The 24,912-nt window shown below is 35.0% G+C and overlaps 3 protein-coding genes across 3 annotated transcripts; 2 read left to right on the top strand and 1 right to left on the bottom strand.

Moving 5' to 3' along the window:
• Positions 1–952: 952 nt before the first annotated feature.
• LOC110817466 (uncharacterized) lies at positions 953–2,180 on the top strand. Its single transcript, XM_022046008.2, has one exon. The coding sequence runs from the start codon at positions 1,171–1,173 to the stop codon at positions 2,089–2,091; it is 921 nt and encodes a 306-aa protein (XP_021901700.1). The 5' UTR covers positions 953–1,170; the 3' UTR covers positions 2,092–2,180.
• Positions 2,181–17,484: 15,304 nt separating this feature from the next.
• On the top strand, positions 17,485–22,932 carry LOC110817464 (protein FIZZY-RELATED 2-like). The gene is made up of 10 exons (XM_088217569.1): positions 17,485–18,116; positions 18,366–18,488; positions 18,585–18,689; positions 19,870–20,049; positions 20,293–20,355; positions 20,753–20,947; positions 21,098–21,199; positions 21,296–21,358; positions 21,486–21,554; positions 22,488–22,932. Exons 1-10 carry the CDS (start codon positions 17,625–17,627, stop codon positions 22,539–22,541), a joined length of 1,446 nt encoding a protein of 481 aa, XP_088073695.1. The 5' UTR covers positions 17,485–17,624; the 3' UTR covers positions 22,542–22,932.
• Positions 22,933–23,378: 446 nt separating this feature from the next.
• On the bottom strand, positions 23,379–24,863 carry LOC110817458 (protein STAY-GREEN homolog, chloroplastic-like). The gene is made up of 4 exons (XM_022046002.2): positions 24,609–24,863; positions 24,308–24,481; positions 24,060–24,227; positions 23,379–23,962 (listed from the first exon to the last, which is right to left on the bottom strand). The coding sequence occupies exons 1-4, from the start codon at positions 24,726–24,728 to the stop codon at positions 23,636–23,638; spliced, it is 789 nt and encodes a 262-aa protein (XP_021901694.1). The 5' UTR covers positions 24,729–24,863; the 3' UTR covers positions 23,379–23,635.
• Positions 24,864–24,912: the final 49 nt, after the last annotated feature.

Raw genomic sequence — 24,912 nt, 5'->3', positions numbered from 1 at the left:
TTATTTTTATTTTTATCTTGTTCATATACATACATAGACGACACTTATCAGCAGCATCCAGACCCACCATAAGAATTCACATCTCCATTTTTTTTTCTTTGGCAAATACCCAATCAAAAGTTTGGGAAAAGACAACCCCATCTTCTGATTTAGCACTTTAAGCTTTTTACTCATTTGGATCTATAGCTACTAAAAAAAAATTGTGAAAGAAAGTACTTTCAGTACTGTAAATTTAAAACGAGTCGACCGATTCATAATAGAAATAAATTTGAGTATTGAACTATGTATCACCTGTATTTTTATTAAAAAATCATCTTACCATTGATTGTTTTATATTCGAGTCATCGATAATGTATCACTTGAAAATACAAATTGATAAGTTATAATTAATTCATATAAGTGTATATATATATATATATATATGGCATGAGACCCACACAGTAGTTGGAAGTGGGGAACATGCCATGAGCAGAAATAGAGTATATGAGGCCAAAGGAAGTAATGCTCTCATTTCATTCCCTCTGCACGCCACCCTTCTTTCCCCTTTCCCCTTTTCATCATCATCCCCACCCTTCGAATCATTCCTCCCAACCTTCTCTTCTCCTCTTCCTTTTTTTCTCTCCTTAATTTTTACCAAATAATACTTGACACCATTCTCGTCAATCTTCTACCAATCAATATATTTTTCAAATTACGATTGATTGTACCAATCAATCGTAATATAATTTTTTAATAAAAATTATAAAATACTCACAATCTGATCCGAATTGAAATATTAAATTTAATTTTAACGGTAATTACATTTTTAAGTTAGATATTAATTATTGTTTTAGCAGGATGAATATTAAATTATCCACAAAGAAAGAGACTAAGCAAACTCTTTAAAAATTGTTTACCACCCACCATAAACAAAAGGTATAACTATCTAAAAAAAAAACACTTTCGTATACTCCATAAACAAAACATCAAGTTTCTTTTTTCTCTTTTCACTTAGTTCCTTTCTCTTTAATCCAAAGCTTCTCTTCTCTTCTCCTTCTATAAATCTCCTCAAACAGTACTACTTTCCTCTTTGCCATTTTTTCTAATAATTTCCCCTGTCAAATCCACAGCGAACAAAACTTTCCTTTCTTCTTCCCATACAAAGCCAGAAAATCAAACTTCTAACCAAATATGGGGACGCTTTTGTCTCTCACTTTGACCATAATTCTTTCGTGGACGTCAGTAGAAATCCAAGCTCAAGGGATCAAATCCTCCCGACTTCTCGATCTTCTCATCAGAGACTACACATTCAAGTCCTTTGACAAACGCTTGAAGACCGGATTGATGCAAACCGTGAATTTGCCGGCTAATTTCTCCGGCATTAAAGTTGATACAGTGAGATTTAGATGCGGCAGTCTTCGCAGATATGGTGCTCAGGTTAAGGAATTCCATCTGGGTATTGGAGTAAACGTGCAGCCATGTGCAGAGCGAGTTATGGTGATTAGACAAAACTTGGGTTCTAACTGGTCGTCTATATACTACGCTAATTACGATCTATCTGGTTATCAACTGGTTTCTCCTGTATTAGGTCTTCTCGCTTATAATGCTGCTGCTGATTTGAATTTCAGTAACCCTTATGAAATCGGTATTCTTGCTGGAAATAACCCTATCACTATAGATTTCAGGAACCATACCCAGATACCGATTTCTCCTGGTGTAAACCCTTTGTGTGTGAGTTTTGAAAATGATGGGAAAGTGACGATGAAAAACCAGGTTTCTCCATATGTTTGTGTTGCGACGAGACATGGCCATTTCGGCTTGGTTATTGAGTCACCGCCGATGTTGCCGGAACGGCGGAGGATTAGCCGGTGGAAAGTGGCAGTGGGGAGCTCCATTGGATCTGCATTGGGTGCCTTTCTTCTGGGTTTGCTTTTGGTTGCCATGTTTGTAAAGGTGAAGAAGAAGGCAAGAATGGTGGAGTTGGAAAGAAGAGCTTATGAAGAGGAAGCTTTGCAGGTTTCAATGGTCGGCCATGTCAGAGTTCCTACTGCATCTGGTACAAGAACAACACCCAACATTGAACATCAAGAGTACTCACGTTATCCTTCTTGAATTCATATTTTCTCTTCTTTTTTTACACTTTTAATGGTTAACTATTCTTTTTGTAATATTAGCAATATTGGTTTTCTAAATGATAGAAATCGATCCAGTCCAACACTGATTCCATATCCTGAAACAGGGGAAACTCTGTTTTCTGAGCTACTCAAATTCATACCATATAGTCATTGTTTCCATATCTTGAAACAGAGGAACTCTGTTTTCTTTTCCCTTTTCTCTGGGTCAGAAATTTTTTTGGAGTATTAACGGATTTAAGCTTTTGAAAAACTGTTTTGAGTTGTAGAAAATCTTTAGCGCTTCCCTTGTAAGCGAGGTCTAATCTCCATTAAAGCCTCATACTGTGAAATTCAATGTTGAGATCAGAAAACTCTGAAATTCAAAACGAAAATGACAAGAAAAAGAATTTCCCGACAGGTCAACCCACATGCCAAGTTCTTGACGACCAACAGATATGATTTTCTAGTAAATAAAGTTGACGATTGAATTTGTAGCACGATGGAAACAAGTCTTAGCTTTTCTGATTTCTATTTCATTTTCTTTTCTTTCTTTTTCCAAAAAGAAAGTAACACATGCGCAGAATAACTTTCTTCTTTATATATTTCTTTTTTCATCGGTGGGTCAAAGGCAATTATGCACAAAGATGCTTCAGTGTAAAGGCTCATTAGGTCTAAAATGTAAAGGTGAAAGTTTTTTTTAAAAAAAAAAATTATGCTCATTTTAGCTTATTATTAGTTTCACGGACCAATAGCAGTAACCGATCATATACTTGATTCAGTAAAATTGATAATTTAATTAATTAACATATTGATTAAGTAGTAAAAATCAAGTTGTATTAAATCTATACGAAACTATTTTGATTACAAACGAAATGAACATTCTGCGACGAATAAATTCTCTCACAATTAAAGCAATTACGACTAATTAATTATATTATTTAATCTTTTAATTTAAAAAAATATTACTAATTACATTCCAAGTAGTGTTGTGCTAGTTGTAAGTTGTACACTTCCTAACCATATTATTTTACCTTGTCCTTCTTTATTATGAAAACTTATTGTTATTAAATAAATTTATTGTTTGTTTTTTTAAAAAATATTATTTCTATATTTTTATATTAAAAAACAACATAAACTATTAACAATAGAAAGGAAAAGGAAATTATTAAATTAGAATTTCTTTTTCAATCTGACGATTAGGACCGTATAGCTTATTTTATTCGATTATACTTCTAAATAAAGATATTTTATTTTTTCTAAAAATATAAGTTAACAACCTTTGTAAATTATTCTAATATATGCATAGCTCCCACTATCTCATTTAAATTCTACTTGCCTATAATATAGAAAATGGACCTTAATAGTTTTAATAAAATCAAGATCCATATAGTCTAAGAGGTGTCGGTGTGCCCTCAAAATGCTTTTATTCATTTATTATCTACATATGAGTTAATCACGTTTCATATGACTTTTGAAATATTTTATCTTATAAGTATAATTGATTGAATAGATGCTCATGTTAAATTAAACTTATTATTTCTATATACGTAAAAATAAAGTTTTCCTACATTGGATAAACCTTATTTATGCAATTATAACAATATTTATGGGTAGGCACGACCAATAGAGGCAGGTAAAAAGTTTTTGACCCATTACTTGCTCCACATGTAAGTATTTTTATCCATCACCTACACATTTGTTTCTTCACCTATTTGTCCTCCATTCCCCCTATTTAATTATTTTATTATTAAAATTTTATACAATTATTCAAATAAATATTTAAAGCTTAATTTGAAATTTTTAAACATCAATCAAGTAAAATATGATTTAAAATAATATTCTAACTATCACGTCCCGGTACTCGATATGAGATGCAATTTCTGCTCATGTCATTTTCATGCAGTGGGTCTATAAAATGTATACATGCATAGATAAAAAACATAATGCAACCTAGCGTCACATGTGATATGTATAGTAACTGTACATACAAAATATGAGTTCAGAATTTAAGTCTACCATAACAAAATAAAACTTTTCGAATATACATAAAATTTACAAAAATAAGAACATTTTTACAAGTTCTACTTGTCTGGCAACTGTGCTACCTCTTCATTCTTCTTTAAAAAATATCAGGGTAAAATTTAATGAGCTTCACAAAGTCAATGAGTATTCTCGTTCTCTCAACATAGATAAAATTTTATGCAAAACACATAGTAAGAAACAAAAACAATAAAAATGTTTCACTGCAAATTCATGTTCTTATTTTTATTATTTCACATATTCCTAATCGATTTGATGAATTCTCTCGAATATCATCTACAAACTTCAAATGTATATTCTCATACTCTTGAAAGTTATAAATGCACTTGAATACCAATTGTCATTTCAAAATATAATCACACACATAAAATATCACAGATACACTCGAATATCGTTCATAATCTCGAAACATAATCACACAACACAAAAGATCACAAATACACTCGAATGGTCATTTCTATAGTTTTATCGCGCGATGCCGTTTATGTCATCATCAAGAAAAGATGAAATAAATTCCTCTATCGCATGGATAGCACACACAAATCACACAATGGTCACAGCAAGTATATTTGCTAGGTGGCCCACACTCACATGAATACCAATCCATGTCTAAATTAGGTTTCAAACTCTATTCATATACAGGTTCACCATGCCCGCTGAACTTCAACCACACACACACACTCTCCTCCTCGATTCAGACTAAACAATAAGGTATTCAGGGTCCCTACCCTATTTATTCCTACTCTCTCATTCTAAAATTTTTAGTTTGTTTAAATGATCATTTCTTAATCTCAATTATTTATTTTTCTTTCTATTTTTACATTTTTATTTTATTTCTTTTTCTTTTTAAATTTTTTTTAATCAAAAATTTTCCATTTCAATTTTCAATTTCATCAGTCCAAATAATTCAGTCTAAATAACTCTCAGTCCATTGGTCTGTTTTATAGTTTCGTCTCCTCATAAGATTCCAATTGCTTAAGTCTACTGATCATAATTTGGATTCTATTTTTTATCAAAATTTAGATCAATGTATGTTCAAATTTCAAAATTCATAATTTAATAAAATAAATGCACTTTTTTTTTTAATTCGAACCCGTTTGAGATTTAGAAATATTTACCCTCCTACGTGTCTTCCTGGATCTGCCTAAATGTCTAAATTTTTCTGTACACACGACATAATTGATTAAAATACTTCGAAATACTAAAAATTAATTTAATCAAATTATGGGTTCTAACAGCCACCCAACAGAACATCCAAAATTATCAGAATCTGTATCCGAAAAATCTTTCGGCTTCCCGTTCGGCGAATCAGATTCACGTTTTTTGAGAAAAATTTTCATCTTTCCGAACGGTAAATCGGATTTTCATTTTTCGAGAAATACTTTTTCAACTTTCCGAATGGCGAATCAAAACCCAAAATGGTGGATTAGGTTCCCATGCTCGATGAAGACCATTTAGCTTCCCAAATGGGTCGACTTTCCCCATTTATGAGGAAACCTCCTCGGTTCCCACATGGGTGGGTGGCCCGACCAAGCACACACGGCCAGCTCGACACTAGCCCCACCCCATCGCCGCTCAACCACCATTGAAACACGAAAATGTAACGGTTTCAGCTTTTGGCGTGGGCGATTTGGCCTCGGCTTGGCTCCCAGTCACCTCCTCTCGATCACCCCACGGCTCCCTAGCTTAGTTGAGACTCGAATGTGATTTTTCAAACCAGTTTTTTAGATACCAATGTTGTGTGAAGCTCGCTTTGGATTCTGCCATCACGCGGTGCTCCTTTTCTTCTTCTTCTTCTTCTTCTTCTTCTGCGATTCTCTCTATCTCTCCTCTCCCCTTGCACGACCGTTCTCAGCTTCCCTTCTTTCAACTCGGCCACCCACTTTCTATTCCTTATTTTTCCCTTCCCCTCTTTCTTTCCGACCTCTGTCTTCTTTCCTCTCTCTTCTCATTCTCTCAGCTTCCCTGCGTGATTGTCTTCCTCTTTCTCTCCTCGATCGCTACTCTCTCTCTTTCTCCCTTTCTCTTTTTTGGCTTCTCTCCCAAATGAAGGAAACCCTAATCTCTTCCCCCTTTATACCTGTTCCCTCAGTCGTTGGATCTTCATGACTCGATCTGGATCATCCGTTTCCCTTTTAAATCTCAGCCGTCTGATCTCCTCAAGCGATCCAATCTGGACTGTCCATTTTTTTATTTCCTTTGCCCCCTTCCACTTCTACTTATTTATGTTTTTATCCCTTTTTTTCTTACCTACTTTCATTTAAGTCCCTAATTAATTAAAAGCCCCCATTTTTGAAAATTTCTTTCATTTATACCCAACTTCAAATTTTATTTACATTTCTTTTCTTTTAAGTGAATATTACACTAATATACTTAAACTCCACAATAAATACAAAATATGTAATACCCGCGCCAAAACAAAAAAAAAATTATTTTTAATTTAATTTGATTAAATTATTTGAGAAAAATAAGTTAGAGAAATAATTGAAAGTAATTTTGAGAAAACGATGTAAATATTTGATTTCGGGTGGTATTTTTGAAAGAAAAATTAGAAAAAGATAGTCAAAATACAAAAAAAAAAAAATTGGTCACGTAAGATAGCCCAGTCAGCAGCCTCAATAAACTGGAACTCGCCGCGTGAAAAAATACGTTGACGTCAGTGCCACGCAGGACGCAATGGAGACGATCTGTGTGCCCGGTGATTCAACGGCCCAGGTTTGATCCCATACATGTGAACAACTCCGATTCGTTCCTTCTTTAGGTATGATCGGATGTACGAGATCAATCGCAATGAACAGATTAGATTTACCCACATAACCGGCCTAAACAGGTAATGATCTGACAGCTCTCCTCACTCCACGTCAACGCGAATGGATGACCTAGATCGACGCGATATGTGTATAAAAATATCGTGTCGTAAGAGAACCCTAACCCTAGTCGTCCTACCCTCACCGAAGAAGAAAGATCAGCCGTTGGAGAAGAAGTCTAACCGCTGACTGTCGCGACACCAGAGTCACCGCCGACAGTAAAAAAAGGTAAATTTTTTCCCTACCCGCTTAAAATTTGATTTTGATCCTTCCTGTGGCCATATCAAAGCAAGAAAGACGACGGGTGAGCCAAAAATTACGAACAAAGCCTGGTGGAGCCACCGCCACCGAAACCAAAACTCACTTCAAAGAGCCCTTTTTCATTTTTCATTTCACACAATTTTTTGATCATTGTATTCACTGTCTTTTTATGTGCAGATTAACCGAAGAAGAAACCCTAGCCGTGAATGAGAATTAGCAGAGTCGCTGTACCTGGAGACCCTCTCACCGGTAAGTTTGATTTTTCTATTATTTTTGGCCAATCAAGGCCCCCTGATGTGTTTTTCTGCAGGGGTACGTGTAAAATCGACCAAAACTGACCATGTCGAAGTGAACTGCCACCATGCCAGAACCCTAAAATTGGCTTAAAAGGATTTTCAACTCTAATTTTAGATTTTTTGAGTATTTTTAGGTATGTGATGAGTATTTTAAGTTCTCGTAAGAAAAATTTAGAAAATTCGAAACCCGTTAGGAGGCGTAGTGGAAAGTTCGGTATTTTGAAATACCGATCAGGGTAAGGATCCTTCATCCTATTTTTTATTACGGTAAATTGAGGACTAATAATCGATAATTATGTGTTTTGTAAAAAAATTATAAAAATATTATAAGTCACTAGTGGAGCCGAAAAACTGGTCAGTGTATGTTCGCCCTAAGCTTGTCTGTATTCCCTGTTTATTTTTATGTACTGTCTAAATTACTTACTATTATACTGTGTATGTTTACACTGATAGTTTTTATAGTCTTCTCAAATATCGAGTACATTTGGTCCCTTCCTGCATGATTTATCTATTAATCTGGCTACTCGGTTATTAGTTATGATAAATTAAATTGCTTACTTAAATATCATTTAAATTGATCAATGAATATGACATGAGACATTGATATGCGCTTAGTGTTTGTTTTATCGATGGAGATCTTTATGTGCAAGGCTTACTAGGTATTCTGAAAAAGGGTAGACGGGTCCGGTACATAGAAAATCCTACCGTGAATGTTATCTCAGTCGGACAGTATTAGAAAGTCTCATACCGAAAGAGTTTGGGAGATATAGTTAATCCTCATACCGGACGGAGTATCGAGATAATGAAATATTTGGTGCCTATTACCGAACGAGGTATGGGGACGACCAGTTAATTAATAAATTGGACATTTAGTTCACACATAGGGAGACAGTCCTATGAACCCCCAGGGGAACTTGTAAGCAGGTAAAAAAAAGGAAGAATTTTGATCCTATGAATGAAATTAAAATGTCATTTAGTTATTTGTCTTTATAAGTTAATTTTGGAAAAAATATAACAGTATGTATCGAATAAAAAATTTTAAAGTTAAATGTATTTACTTAAAGTAATAGCTTCATTAGTTCAACTCTTCCTTATGAAATGCAGGTATACAAATATGAGAAGAGGAAGGCCCCCACTAAACCGAATAATCCAGAATGGTTCGCTTCAAGAGGATGTCAATCGACTCTTTAAGATGCTGGAGAAACTCATCTCTGCCCAAGAGGCCTGGGAAGAAAAAAGGGAGCAGTCTGACCCTCCCCTGTCATCATAGTTTGAGCCACTCTTGCAGAGAGAAGATCCAGAGCCACCCCGGTATAACTCTTATCCTCCACTATATCATCCAGCACCACCATAATACAATCTGATGCCCCCATTGCATCATTTGGCACTGTCATAGTACAATCTGGTGCCTCCACCGTATTATCCGGCACCACCACAGGGTCACCTGATCCCTCCCCAGTATAATCCAGTCTCTCTTCCACGGGACCTAGTTCCACCCATGATGGACCCAAATTATATTGAAAGGTACAAAAGACTAAACTCAACTACTATTATAAGGGTATCCTCTTTCGAAGAGGTCAAGTATTTGTTAGCTGTGACAAAGAAGACCTTCTTGACTCTTGGGGTGGTTCCTGAACAAAAGGTCGTACTTGCCACCTACATGCTTATAGGTGAGGTAGGTCGCTGGTGACAGCTCAAGCAGACCATCCTGCCCGTTCCAGTCACTTGAAAATAGTTACTGATGGCCTTCAATACAGAATACCTCTTAGAGCACTTCCTGCATTTGAAGAAAATGGAGTTTGCACACCTAGTCTAGAGTAATATGACTGGGTCGAAGTATGCCTGAAGATTCCTAGAGTTGGGTTGGTATTCCCTTGATAGTACGTATTTGAGCTTAGTATTTACTCAACTATTCTAGCTAAGGCACAACTAGTGGAGAAAAACCTCAACATCTTTCCTCCAACAGTGGGGAATCCTGGACACCCGGTCTCGCATCGCAGACTAGCACCCACTGCACTAGTTCAGTAGAGCAAGAAGCTTAGAACAATGACTCAAGCTCCTCCTCAGGGTCCGATAACAGTACGCATAGGACTTATCAACACAGTGGCAAGGATCACGAGGACCGACCCTACTATTATCTCAATAATACATGCCGCATATGTAGGAGTGTCCAACACTACACAAGAGAGTACTCGTAAAATCAAAATCAGGTCAAACCTCTCATCAAAAATAGAGCTTACAATCTTACTTAGCAAGATGCTGAAGCAAATTTCGACGTGATATAGAGTATGTATACTATCTGTAATCACCTTGCACATGTTTTGATTGATACTGATGCTTCACATTTATTTGTCTCACATGCTTTTACACCAAACTAAAATATATTACCTGAAAGACTTGATTCTGTGTTGGTTGTGTCTACTACTAATAGTAGAACATTACTAGAGGAGATTATATACAAAGCTTATATCATAGACATAGCAGATATAAAATTAAGTGTGGACCTAATAGAGATTGACACGGAAAACTTCGATATAATTCTAGAAATAAACTGGTTAGGGGCCTATCACACCACCATAGATTGTTTCCATAAAAAAACTTATATTCAACCCTCCAAATGACAAGTCATTTACAAATTAATAAAAATTTTAAATTTTATTCCATTAATGGAATTTTCTTATTACATAGTGCTTTAACTCGGTTGTTTTCTCTATATTAGGCAAACCTAAGAAAGAAATTTGCATTCAAGAGATTCCGATAGTCTAAGACTTTTCGGATGTATTTTCTAATGAACTACCCAAACTATCAGTGCATAAAAAAGTTGAGTTCGTTATAAATCTTCAGCCTGGCACCTAACCTATCTCGGTTGTCCCTTATTGCATGAGTCATGTTGAGATGGAAGAGCTGAAGAAACAGATTAATGAATGTAGAATAGTATGTTCATTCGACATAGTGTTTCCTTGGGGTGCTGGAGTTATATTTGTAATGAAGGGATAGGATGTTAATATTATGTATTGACTATAGGGGATTAAATAAGATCACAATGAAGAACAAGTACCCCATCCCCAAGATTGATGACCTTTTTGACTAGTTGCAGGGTGCCCATGTCTTCTTCAAAATAGACTTGCGTTTAAGTTACCATCAAGTAAAAATCAGGGCAGAGGACATTCCCAAGATAGCCTTCAGAACCAAGTACGAATACTATGAATTCCTAGTCAGCCATTTGTACTAATAAGTGCACCAGACATTTTTATGGACTTGATGAACATAATTTTTAGATAATTCCTGAATCAGTTCATTATTGTGTTTATCGATGATATCTTGGTCTATTCAAAGAGTAAAGAAAAACACACTCACCACCTGACTTAGATTTTGCAGTTTCTCAGGGAGAAAAAGTTGTATACAAAATTGAGTAAATGTAGGTTCTGGCTCGAGTATACTATCTTTCTAGGGCATATCATATCAAGTGATGAAGTATCAGTGGATCCCGAAAAAGTTGAGCCAATACTTATTTGGGAGAAATTGACATTAGTCAATGAGATTTGTAACTTTATGAGAATTATAGGTTATTACCATAGGTTTGTGGAAGAATTTTCTAACCTAACCGCTCCTTTAACCCAACTCACAAAGAAAAACATCAAGTTTGAATAGAACAAGAATTGTGAAATGAGCTTTACGGAACTCAAGAAGCGATTGACTACTGCACCTATGCTGACTTTATTGAGTGGGACAGGTGGATATATAATGTATAGTGATGCCTCCTACTTGAGGTTGGGTTGTGTTTTGATGCAGTATAGGAAGGTCATAATTTATGAGTCTAGGCGGTTGAAGAGTTATGAGAATAATTACCCCACACACGACTTAGAACTTGTCGTCATTATCCACGCCTTAAAAACCTAGCGCTACTACTTATATGGGGAGACTTTTGATATTTATACTGATCATAAGAGCTTGAAGCATATATTCACTCAGAAGGATCTCAACATGCATAAGAGGTTTTGGATAAAGCTCCTCAAGAACTACGATTATAATATTTTGTATCACCCGCTAAGGGCAATGTGATAGCCGATGCGCTTAGTAGAAAAAGTGCAGGTATGTTCACTTACTTAATGATTTCTGATTCCAATGCCATAGGGGCTACACAATATATACGACTTCATGACTTGAAGAGAGTTGCATGTTTGGTCCACTTAACTGTCTTCAAGTCCTTGATCGTAAGAATAATGGAAGCTCAATCCACCGATTCCACCCTAATAACTCTTAGGAAGGATGCAGAATAGGAAGTAAATGCAGAATTCTGAGTCTCTGTTGATAGATTGTTCAGATTTCAGAATATAGTGTGTGTTTCAGGTGATAGTGAATTGAAAATAGAAATCATAACAGAGGCTTATAGCTTAAAGTTCATCATACATCCCAGAAGTACTAAAATATATCAAAGTATGTGGTCCCAGTTTTGGTAGAGTGGGATGAAAAAAAAGATAGTCGACTTTGTCTCCAAGTGTCTAGTATGTTAACAGGTTAAGGTAGAGCATCAATGCCCAGACAGGTCACTTCAACCATTACTGATTTTGAAATAAAAGTGGGAACATATCATAATGGAATTCGTGACAGGGTTGCCTAAGGCATGCTCAGAACATGATGCTATCTGGGTAATTATCAACCGGTTCACCGAGTTCTCACACTTTTTGACTATCAAGATGACTGACCCTTTGGACAAACTAGTAAGAATGTATATTCGAGAGATAATCAGGTTACATAGAGTTCCAGTGATAATAGTATCCGACAAAGTCCCAGATTCACTTCTCTATTTTGATCTAATTTTCAGCAAGCTATGAGAACGAAGTTGTCCCTTAGTACCGCATTCCATCATCAAACTGATAGAGAATTAGAGAGGACGATCCACACATTGGAGGATATGTTCTGAGTTTGTGTTTTAGACTTCGGGGGGCAATGAGATGATCACCTACCTTTGATAGAGTTCGCCTACAATAACAGCTACCAAGTAAGTATCGGTATGACCCCGTACGATGCATTGTATGGCCACCCTTGCAGTTGCCAATTTATTGGAAAGAAGTGAGTAATAGAAAATTGTTCGATTCAAATCTTGTAGATGAGACTACAGTCAAGATAGTTAAGATCATGAATAACATTCAAACAACTCAGAGCAGATATAAGAGTTATGTAGATACCCAAAAGAGGGATTTAGAATTTGAGAAAAGTAATCGAGTGTTTCTCAAGATCATCCATTCAAGGGAATTGGTAGGTTTGGCAAGAGAAAAAAATTAAATCCTTGATTCATTAGGCTATTTAAAATCTTAGACAGAATTAATATGACCCCCTACAGACTGACACTACCTCCAGAGTTGTCTAAGGTTTATAATGTGTTTTATGTTTTCATGCTACGCAAGTATAATTTGGACTCCTCATACATCCTGTCCCACGAGTCCCCTCCATTCTAGGAGGATCTATCCTATAATAAGGCACTAGTGGGCATTGTAGACTGAAAAAGTACAGTACTCCACAATAGAGAAATTTCATTCGTCAAGATCTTTTGGGAGAATCACACACAGAAAGAGGCCACATGGGAGTTAGAATTAGACTTAAGAGTCTAGTATCCCCAATTATTTGACTAAATGAAATGGTGATAAATTTGAAGGACTAAATTTTTTCTTAAGTAGGGAAGAATTGTAATACTCAGGTTCGAAATCTTGCCCAAGATCAATTTTGATAATTATAAAAATAATAAAAAATTATTTTTAACTTAATTTTATTAAATTATTTGAGAAAAATAGGTTATGGGCATAATTGAAAGTAATTTTAGAGAAAATGGATGAAAATTTGAGTTTGGATAATGTTTTTGGAAGAAAAATTAAAAACATGGGGTCAAAATGCAAAAAAAAAGATCAGTCATATGAGACAGCTCAGTCAGCAGTCCCGACGAACTGGAGCACGCCGCATGGCAAAACACGCTAATGTCAGTGCCACGCGGGAGTCCATGTGCGCGATCCGCGTACCTAGTGAATCGACGGTGCAGGTTCGATCATGTGCGAGTGAACAAATCAGATTCGTTCCCTTGTTATGCGCGATCAGATAGATGAGATCAATCGCGATAAACAGTCCAAATTTATCTACATAATCAGCCTAAACAGGCAACGATCAGACAGCTCTCCTAACTCCATGTCGATACTAATGGACAATCCAGATCGATGCAAGATGGGTATAAAAAAGTCATATCATAGGGGAACCCTAACCCTAACCGCCCTGCCCTCGCCGGAGAAGAAGGATCAGCCGCCGGAGAAGAAGACTGACCGTTGACCGCTGCAGCGCTGGAGCCTCTACTGACTGCAAAAGAATATAAAAAAAATTTCTACCCACTCAGAATTTGATTCTGAGCCTTCCTGTGATCATATCAAAGCAAGAGGGATGGTGAGTGAGCTAAAAATTATGGGCAAAGCCAGACGGAGCCACTACGACTGAAACCCAAAACCCCCTCCAATAAGCCCCTTCTCGTTTTCTGTTTCACGCAATTTTTTGACCATTGTATTCACTTTTCTTTTCCGTACAGGTTAGCCGAAGAGAAAACCCTAGCTGCGAAGGAGAACTAGCAGAGTCGTCGCACTCAGAAACCCCCTCGCCGGTAGGTTCAATGTTTTTGTGATTTTCGGCCAACCAAGGCCCCCTAATGTTTTTTTCTGTAGAGGTACGTGTAAAACCGACTAAAATCGGCCAGGTCGAGGTGAACCGCTGCCGTGGACGGTGGAACCGGCGCTGAAGCATGGCGGCATCGCCGTGCTAGAGCCTTAAAATTGGCTGGAAAGGGGTTTCAACACTGATTTTATATTTTTTGAGTATTTTTAGGTATATGACGAGTATTTTGAATTTTCACACAAAAAATTCAAGAAACTCAGGATCTGTTAGGAGGTGTAGTGGACAGTTCAGGATTTCAAAACACTGATCCTACTAAGGATCCCTCACCCTATTCTTGGTTACGATAAATTGAGGATTAATAATCGATAATTATTTATTTTGTAAAAAAATTAAAAAAATCTTAAAAATATTACAAGTCACTAGTAGAGCCAAAAAACTGGTCAGTGTATGTTCGCCCTAAGCTCGTCTGTATTCCCTATTTATTTTTCTGTATTACCTAAATTATTTACTATTATACTGTGCATGTTTATCCTGATAGTTTTTATAGTTTTTTCGATTATCTGGTTCATTTGGTCCCTTCCTGCATGATTTATTTATTTATATGGTTATTTGGTTATTGGTTATGATAAATTAAATCGCTTGCTTAAATGCCGTTTAAATTTATCAGTGAATATGACATGAGATGTTGGTATGAGCTTGGTGTTTGTTTTGTTGATGGAGATCTTTACGTGAAAGACTTACTGGATATCCTAAGAAATGACAAACAGACTCGGTACATAAGGAACTCTACCTTAAACGTTATCTTAGTCAGACATGACTGAAAAATCTCATACTAGAAGGGTTTGGGAGATATGATTCATCCTCATACCGGACAGGATATTGCAATGATGGAATGTTTAGCGCCCATTACCGGAGGGGGGTATGGAGACAACTAGTTAATTGATAAAATTGGATATTTAGTTCACACATAGGAGGACATCCCTATGGACCTCTAGGGGTATCAATAAACAGGTAAAAAAGGAAAGAATTGTGATCCTATGAATGAAATTAAAATGTCATTTAGTTATTTGTCTTCATAGGTTAATTTTGGAGAAAATGTAATGGTATGTATCAAATAAAAAGTTTTGAAGTTAAATGTATTTATTTAAAACAATGGCTCCATTAGTTATTTTCTTATTTTTAATAACATTTTGTTTTTCGTATATGTGATTAGTGTGATATTATTACTGGACTAGTGTAGTTTACTTTTTCATGAACTATTTTAGATCAAGAAAACTAAAATCTAGATCTCAATCAGCAAGAAGGTTGTGAGTAGTTCATCACTCATACTTCCTTCAAGTGCTAGTGAAGGTTATCATATGATGCTTTTTTATTCGCTTTTTATTTAATTATCATTTATCTTTTAGAATAGATATTCTCGTACTCCTATTGAGCATTCTAGTTTACTATGTAATGAATGTAAATTCCAACATTATTATTCACTTATGCATTTAATTTATAAATTCACTCTATTTAAGTTCTGGGCCTTTATAAAATAATATTATAAATACAATAATAAATAATATATTCAAACTAATTAGAGATAAATCATCTACTATAACTCATAAAAATAATAATAAAATTACAAATATAATAATTATATATGTTGAAAATGTCTAATCATATATAAAAATAGTATAGTGAGATAAGATGAGCTTAGTACATAATCAATAAGTTTATGACTTTTTTATCTTTATCCATTATGTGACTAATAAATTACTGAGTTTTCATATGCACCAAGTAGGATAGGTTAGGGTAAATTAGCGGTTTAATGACATCTTTTTCTATTCATGTAGAAGGCTTGAGTGCATTTATCGTAATCTTTTAACCTACACTATCTTCATATTATAATGGAAGCATATGATTAAAACACTATATGTTTGTCATTTATAATGTAGTATTTTATATTATTAAAGGGAATTTTTAGGTAACTTTTTTAATATTTAAATCTTTTCATTATTCTTTTAAAATAAATGTTTGTATTTTAATCTTTTAAAGATTTGATATTATTATGACACTAAATATTTAATAACTTACATAATTATATACCTTAAACAATAATTTTTTTTATGTAAATGATAGGTACTTTTACAAGGGTATGAGTTCAAGTTGTGTATTATGCATCATGTGTGCTTTCTTAGGAGGTTGTATTTAGTATATATTTGTTAAGAAATGGTATTCTTTTGATTATACATGTGTTGCATATTAAGAAAATATATAAAGTATTATAAAAAAAAAAATCAAAAATAATTTACTCTCACTGAAGTTACGTATGAATGAGATCATTCATTGGAGACATTAATTTTATTTCTTACATATTTTAGTATCTTCATGACCATACAAAACTTTAATATTTGAATTAAGCGTGAATTAGATTTTTATCTTAGTAACCTAAACAAAACTAAAATGAGGGAGAAGTGAGAAATTGCTTCATGCAATTAGCTTAAGGGCTAATTGTTTTGGCGAGTCATAATCTTTCCATAATCGCATGCTAAGATAGGTTAAAAGGATTAATAATCTCCCCACAATGGCATACTAAGATAGGTTAAAGGGGGAATTTTTCCCCCCTCTCCCTATTTTCCCTTATTTTATTTCATCTTTGGTTCATTAATATGTAAAAATTCATGCTAATTTTATCTTCTATTTCATAATTAATTAATTAATTTATCAAAAAAATTTAATTTAATTAAGTTTATGATAACTTTGTGTAATTAGAATGAATAAAAATTTATTTAAGAAAAAATATCATAAATCTTAATCTATAAATATCAACTGTTTCGAAAGAGATTTTATCTCCTTATCATCGACTAAGACATTAGTGATTTACCAAAATATTCATTTTCTATGGATTTTAAATTATACCTCATAATCTAATTGTATATAATAAATATTTTAAGTCTTAAATTAAATATTATCTTTAATATATATTTAAATCTGTATACACCGATTTAAACTATTATATATTTAAGTCTAAAATAATTCGATTAACCATTAATCAAACTTTCAGGGTTTAGTCCAATTAAACATAATTAAGTTCCTTAACAAACTTAATTAAACTTAAAATATAACCTAAATTTAATTATTTCAAATCCTTTAATCAAATTATTTGTTCATGAAGGGTTTAGAATTAGGACCCATTTAATTCTTCAAGTCAAAATCGAATTAGGAAATCGAGGCCCAGTCAACAAGCAGACGTACACACGAGACTCAGCTGGGACTAATCCTTTACCTCCGCGCAAAAATTCCTTAACGTATGTTGACGTTTCTGTTACTAAAATTTCCCGGGAAGAAACCCAAATAGGAAATTAATGGAGAGAAATAGGAAAACTACAGTTTAACAGTCATCGTTAAATCGCTCTCTACAAGTATTGCTTAGCGCATATATACACTATATACTCTCACCCATCACCCACATCTCCTCTCTCTCTCTCTCTCGGTGCATGTGGGAGACCAATCTCATGGAAGATTCCACCATGAGTAACAAATCAGCTCCAAAGACGCCGCAGCGAAATCTGCCACCGCTAATGTCTGGACCATCTGTGTCTTTGCAAACCCATATCAACCGGATGATCAACGTCAATCACCAACAGTCGCCATCCAGGCCAATTTACTCCGATAGGTTTATACCCAGCAGATCCGGCTCCAACTTTGCTCTATTCAATCTAGCTCCGTCGCCCCCAAAGCCTTCGGAAGAGAGCAAGGACGATGGGTCCGCCACCTACTCCAGCCTTTTGAGGGCCGCTCTCTTCGGGCCGGAGACTCCCGAGAAGAGAGACCCCTTGGGCTTCTCGAACCAGAATATTTTCAGGTATAAGACGGAGACTAAACAGTCTATGCACTCGCTTACACCTTTTGGATTTGATGACGCGGCACCTGGGATCAGCCACAGCCCGGTTAAGGCTCCGAGGAAGGTGCCGCGGTCGCCTTATAAGGTGTGTTTTTCTTATTTGGGGTTTGTTTTTCTGGTGATTTTGGGATTTGGGTTTTGCAGATTTCGGATAGATTTTTACAGAGTATTGGAATTTTTTTCAGTGGTTAATACTGGGGTTTACTTGGTTTGCGGTTTGTTTAGTTGAATTCATGTAATCTGCGGTGGTCGTTAGTTCAATTCCTTGATTTGGGTCTTAGGGGTTTTATTATCTGTCCTTTGATGGTGATTCTGGTTTTTCTATTTGTATTAGGTTCTGGATGCACCTGCCTTGCAAGATGATTTTTATCTGAATCTTGTCGATTGGTCTTCACATAATGTGTTGGCAGTGGGATTGGGGAATTGCGTTTATTTGTGGAATGCTTGTAGCAGTAAGGTCAGTTTCTCCCAGTGGACTTAAATAATTCTGCTCCTCCGATTAGGTGCCTGTAAAATTTTGGATTTTTGACATGATCCTTTGTTCTACTTGCAGGTAACCAAATTATGTGACCTGGGAATTGATGATAGTGTTTGCTCAGTAGGCTGGGCTCAACGCGGAACACATCTTGCTGTGGGAACTAGTAACGGGAAATTGCAGGTTAGATAAGCAAATATTATGTAAATCTTAGAAACTTGTTTTTTTTCTTGCCAATCTGTGTGTTTGTTTGTCTTCATAACTCAAATATCATACTATAGTAAACATGCCAATCAGTGCCAATTTGAAACTAATAAGAAGAGCGTATTTCTCAACTAAAATAGTATCTGAAATTCTTCGTATGCACTGATTCTTTATGCAATAGTTATTAAAAGTTTGGCAATTGCAAACATCTTGATTCACGTACAAATGGTATATGACGTAATCAAAGAAGTGCAGCAAACTAGGGTAGGTAGGTAGCATGAATCCAGGAGTTTTTCAGTAGTTACTTTATTGGCGTCATGGATACGAAGTCTGTTCAGAGCTTTGCCAGCTGCCATGCACTACTAGCAAGAGATAGATAAACCTAATTCATTCTTAGGGTTACTGACATGAAAGAAAAATTCATTTCAAGTAGAGTGCTAGGATATGGTTTCTAATAAATGCAACATCGTTAAATATTTAACATCACCTGCCTGTTCGAATTTGATGTAAACTCCATTGGTAGATGGGTGATGAAAGTCTCTGGGAGAAATAGTCTTTAACTGGATGAGTCTGATATGGAAAATGCATCAGAGTTGTTTAAGCTCCTGATAGCAATCAAGTGTCTTAGAGTGTAGACCACCTACCTACAGATCGTTGGTAATTGAATTGGAGCTAGTTAATTGAAAGTCTTCCTCTTCTGAACCTTTTATGTGAAGCTTGTACGAAACACTACCCCTTTTTCAAAGAAAGATGGACTATCCGTTAGCCTGTTGTTCAGAAGGCCTTTTTTCCTGATGGTCACTGCTTGGATGGTGTTGGCATTGAGAAATATAATATTTTGATAAATATTCAGTATTGTGATTCAATTTCTTTTCATTGGCATGAGAATTCTTCATCGGACATCCCATAGGATAAGAATGATGATTTTTGAATTCCTCACTCAAACAAGCATCTTAACCATGCTTATCTATATTCTTCGGAGCAATGTTTCCTTATTTATTTCCATGGCCTCCTTGCTTTTGTTGGAGCATCAGAGAAACAATTCATGTTTGTATAATTGTTTTATAGGATCTTTCTATCTCATTTTATTATTAGGTTTGGCGTTGTAGTTTTGCTTCTAAGCAGTGCATAGCTTAGCATCTAATGAGCTTCCATGCAGATTTGGGATGCATCTCGCTGTAAGAGAGTAAGAACAATGGAGGGCCATCGATTACGTGTGGGAGCCTTAGCCTGGAGTTCGTCCCTGTTATCTTCCGGTAGCCGAGACAAGAGTATTCTTCAACGAGATATACGTGCTCAGGAAGATTTTGTCAGTAAACTTTCTGGACATAAGTCAGAGGTCAGACTCCTGCTCCATTTAATGTTTTTTACAACTAAAATATTTGGAAATATGTACCCTAGTTAATCAGCACATTTATTTCGCATTTAATGGAATCTTCTTTGATTTCAAAAGCATTGTTTCCTGTTTTAAACAATTCGGTCCCATAAATTAGTTTCCATTTCACAAACTATATAAGGAAACTATCTTCTTCATATTAATTGAATATTTTCTCAGCTTGAAAAATAATTGGCTGTAATGTAGGTTTGTGGGCTGAAGTGGTCCTACGACAACCGTGAGTTGGCATCAGGAGGAAACGACAACAGAGTATGTGTTTCTGTTTTTTTTGCGTTTGGTTCAATCCTATTTTATTCTCATTTAATTCCTAAACTTTAATTGTTTGATATGTAAAATATGGTTATAATTTACATATTTCATGCACAATGGAATTAAAATTACTCATATCTTCTATTCTGTAATCATGAATTTGTGTTTCTATTTGCTAAGGAATGAATCAGAAAAACATAAACTTGAATTGGATATAGAATTTACTTAGAACTATAATGTTATTTTCTTTCAAATTTCTATTTATTTTTGTTGTATTACCATTTCTATTCCATCAAATTTTAATTTGAATCAAAGTCAACCTTTGTTTTTATATGGATTATTCCTTGGTAAGTTTAATTGTTGCTTCATGGGCTGATTGTTTTTCATCCGTTTGCAGCTATTTGTTTGGAATCAACATTCCGCCCAACCTGTCTTAAAATACTGTGAGCACACAGCAGCTGTTAAAGCGATTTCATGGTCTCCCCACCTTCACGGACTGCTTGCATCAGGAGGTGGTACTGCTGATCGATGTATACGGTTCTGGAATACAACCACTAACACCCACTTGAGCTGCATGGATACTGGCAGTCAGGTGATCTTATAAATTATTCTATTCAAACTAAGGTGGAAAAAAAAGAAGATTAAAAAAGTAATTCATTAAGAAACAAACTTAATATATTATATATATATCCTTGTCATGACAACAATTAACATGTGCTAATATTCACTTTGCACATGGCAGGTATGCAATCTTGTTTGGTCTAAGAATGTTAATGAGCTTGTCAGTACACATGGATACTCCCAAAACCAGATAATAGTTTGGAGATATCCTACAATGTCCAAGGTAAATATATATACATTGATTTTTAACATGTGATAATGCAGCAATCATTTTATGAAGTTTCCTTCTGTTCTAACTTAGTTTTGACTGCTTGTGCAGTTGGCAACTCTCACAGGTCATACATACCGAGTGCTTTATCTTGCCATCTCACCTGACGGACAGGTAGTTCTTTGGTCATTGCTTGTAGTTGCTGCTGAAAAGAGTATACAGACCGCCTTGCATTTTATTTCTCAACATCTTGTTTGTTTGTTCTCTGGGGTCTCATGTGATTGAACTATTTTTGTTACAGACCATTGTCACTGGAGCAGGAGATGAAACACTAAGATTTTGGAATGTTTTCCCCTCTCCTAAGTCTCAGGTAAATGATAATTTTGATCGCAAAGCTATATTTAGAGAATCCAGTGGCAAGGTTTTTGGAATTTATTGTTCCTTCTCCAAAATTTCAGCTAAATAACTTTTTAGATGGCAAAGTTATATTTAGAGAATCCAATGCTCTTTTTCTAACCATATATGAAGTTGTCCGCATTAACTAAGAATACGCTTCAACTGTCTCTCACTAGAACTGAATTATGTGTATTTCCAAAGTTTTTATCTCTTTGGAAATCCCTTGTTTAGGCAACTGACAATTCAGCTCATATATAGTACTCAGCAAACAATCATTTAAAAAAATGGAAAAGAAATCAAGTTAGAGGGTTATATAATGATGTTAAATATCTTTAACACACATTTATTTAGTTAAGCAATACATATACACTAATCTCCTAGTAAGAACACATGGCTAGGGACATGGGTATGAATAGTTCAACTTCAACCCAAAACCTCTTATAAAGGTAGAGAAATACAACTATTTTTCATTTTAAGATAATTTTAGGTTTCTTCCTTGCCTTCATTTGGCTGGTAATTTAAACTATGAAGGAGGGCATGTATCAAATCTAGTAAATGTTTTTTGAAAGGCTCAGTTTAATTCTTTTTGCTTTGACTGTTTTCACCTATAATAATTGTGGTTTTTCATTTGACTGCTCTCACTTTCATTTTCAGCAATATTTTTTTAAAAATAAAACAAAAACTTAATAATTTAATCTAGAAGACAAAAAAATCAAGCTACTCCCACAAACAACCAAAGTTACTGAAAGTGAGAACAGTCAATCACAATGAATTAGACTTAAAGAGTGTAATTTGCCTGAAGGGGAAAAAGAAAAACAAAAACAAACCTCTCCTCAAACGTTCTCTTCTTTGTTTTAATTTTGTTTATTCCTGTACAACTAATATATTGGGGATGTTTTGGATGCAGAACACAGACAGTCAGATTGGAGCATTATCTTTTGGAAGAACTACAATCCGGTGACCCTGCAAAGTTTTTATCGGTTAAAAATGAAAAGCTTTATGTGCAGGTGCAACAAAGTTGAGTTGATTAAATGCCATCCGATCTATTAACTCTTATTGATTAAATGCTTCACTGTGTTGGTATCCTCCACCAACATTCTTGGATCCAAAAAAATTAGCTAGTTTTAGTTAAAAGACATTAGAGAATGTAATGCTTCATCCCTGGGTTCTTGCAAATTGATGTTTTGGAAATTCTTTTGGATTTGTTGATGTATAGTGGGAGATGTTATCAACTGCTCCCCCTGGGTTGTATATTTAAGGGATGAGTATGTTTTGAGAGAGGGATGGTTGCCCCTTTTTGTAAATAAATTCCCATTTATTATATTCTAATTTTCAAACAACTCATTTTGAAATCCCTTTCTCCAATTTTGTGTTTAATATTTCTTGGTTTTTCAATTCATAAATTTATTTTAATTATTAAAAACAAAAATGCTGAAAATGATCAATAAACTAGATGTTCGAAATTTGTCTTGAAGCCAGTCGGAGGGTATCGTACAAATATTTTGTTATGATGATTGGAAATTGTTATGAGACCTGAAGATGTGAAAATTGAAATTTTCTTCCCCCCTAATAAATATGCTGCTGAAACCAGACCTAACATTAAAATATGCTTGAATTTACAGTCACGAAAAAATGGTGGAAATTCTGAGAATTGTTGAAACCTAATTTTCCACTTCAAATAATCAAAGTTTGGTTTAATAAACGTAAACATAAACATATACAAACAAAAATTATATTTTTATAAATGATATTTTATTTATTATTAGTAGTTTTCTCTCCACGTAATTGCTCTTATCTATTTTCCTTTACATGTTGTCTTGGAATTATTACATTCAAACGCAGACATGCGAAGATGCAGTGCATGGCATCATTAATATTTCCTCATATTCTAAACATTGCCTACTTTTAACCTATTTTTTATAAAAATAATAAGACGTATATATACATATATATATATGTATATAATAACATAATCTTTTAATCGTAATGTATAAAATAAAGATTTATAAATAAATTTGTATGTACACATGTTGAGATTGGCAAAGAAAAGGGTAGCTAAGGATTGTCCAAGTTGGTGGAAGGAAGGCGAGCGGGGGATCCATTTTCTTCTGAATGTTTTAGCCATGGAATCAAACTCATGGGTGGAAAGCAACAGTTGCATTGCTCTCTACAAGGCTCTGGAACAAGATGGTCAAACTTGCTTGTTTGACTTTCTTGCTTATGCCACTGGTGGACCCCGTCAGCCACCTTAATTGGGCCCCAGCACTCCACCTTGTTGAATTCTGGAATGTTAGAATGGAAGTAAACCCAAACCAGTGCCTCCTCTAATTCTGGATACTGTCTGAATAAATTTCCATCTCCGTGGATAAAAGCTTTCAGTACCTAATCATTCATTTTCCCATTTCAGAAACCCTTCCAGTTTATTTTCATATTATGATTTATTTCAACAAAAACCCATAGAGGAAAAAGAAAAACTCACAACAGGAAGTTCCTTGCAGAAGATGAAATATCTGAGTCTAGCACAGAGATCCAACAAGAAATGGCCTCCACTTATGTGACAATGAACATGTAAAGACATATTTCCCCTCACTTTCTTCCACTCTGCTACAACTTCATCTCTGTAAATCTTGTTATACCATCCCTGCAACTGCAATCAAAACATGGTTTCCCCTTGAATTAAAGAATCCCCTGTTTTCCTTTTGAGAAAATCTGAGAGGATTTATTTACCTGAGAATTATTTATGGTATGAGAGATAGCTAAGGTAAGCTTAGCGGTTATGTCACTGTGCGTAAGAGTATAAGCTCTTGGCAGATTCCCTGGGTGTTTCTTCTCGTCCACTCCAACAAATAAAACCTTTAGCTTCGAAGCCTCAAAAATGGCCGGCCCAAATAATCTCGCCACCTAATCCACTCAATACAAATCATTGATTTCATACAACAAGAGGAAACAAAACAAAACAAACAAAAAAAAAAAAAAAAAAAAAAGGAAAGAGACAGAAAAAGAAGATAGGAGAAATGTTGAAAATTACAGGAAAAATAACTTGGGTATTTTTCTTCTTGAATCTTGCTGATCTATAAGTACTGTTTTGGTGAGAGAGAGACGGCTTGAGCATTGAAGGAAGCAGAGCTGGAGCAGTCAGAGTACCCATCTCTCTCCCAAACGACTGAAAGAAACACGTATATATTTACAGAGTCTCCTTCAACCTCCAAGTTTAATGGGTGAACAGTTCTCCTTTTCTTCTGGAGAAATTTACTAAAGAAAAGAAAAAAGAGTATAATGAAGTGAGAAAGAAGTAGAAAGAGGGTGAAAGGAAGGAATCAATTATGAGTGCT

This window comes from Carica papaya, chromosome 4, assembly GCF_054855325.1.
Source record: "Carica papaya isolate Zhongbai chromosome 4, ASM5485532v1, whole genome shotgun sequence".
Lineage (NCBI taxonomy): Eukaryota > Viridiplantae > Streptophyta > Magnoliopsida > Brassicales > Caricaceae > Carica > Carica papaya.
The sequence above is the reverse complement of the archived record's forward strand: the minus strand, read 5'-3'. Positions and strand labels throughout refer to the sequence as shown.

Excerpts from the sequence above, each read along its gene's own strand:
- LOC110817466 (XM_022046008.2), top strand. The coding sequence starts at position 1,171 with ATGGGGACGCTTTTGTCTCTCACTTTGACCATAATTCTTTCGTGGACG.
- LOC110817464 (XM_088217569.1), top strand. The coding sequence starts at position 17,625 with ATGTGGGAGACCAATCTCATGGAAGATTCCACCATGAGTAACAAATCA. Across the intron at positions 20,050-20,292 it reads TTTCTGGACATAAGTCAGAG|GTTTGTGGGCTGAAGTGGTC; the intron begins GTCAGACTCCTG and ends GCTGTAATGTAG. Across the intron at positions 20,356-20,752 it reads CAGGAGGAAACGACAACAGA|CTATTTGTTTGGAATCAACA; the intron begins GTATGTGTTTCT and ends ATCCGTTTGCAG.
- LOC110817458 (XM_022046002.2), bottom strand. The coding sequence starts at position 24,728 with ATGGGTACTCTGACTGCTCCAGCTCTGCTTCCTTCAATGCTCAAGCCG. Across the intron at positions 24,228-24,307 it reads ATACCATAAATAATTCTCAG|TTGCAGGGATGGTATAACAA; the intron begins GTAAATAAATCC and ends TTTTGATTGCAG. Across the intron at positions 23,963-24,059 it reads TCTGCAAGGAACTTCCTGTT|GTACTGAAAGCTTTTATCCA; the intron begins GTGAGTTTTTCT and ends ATGAATGATTAG.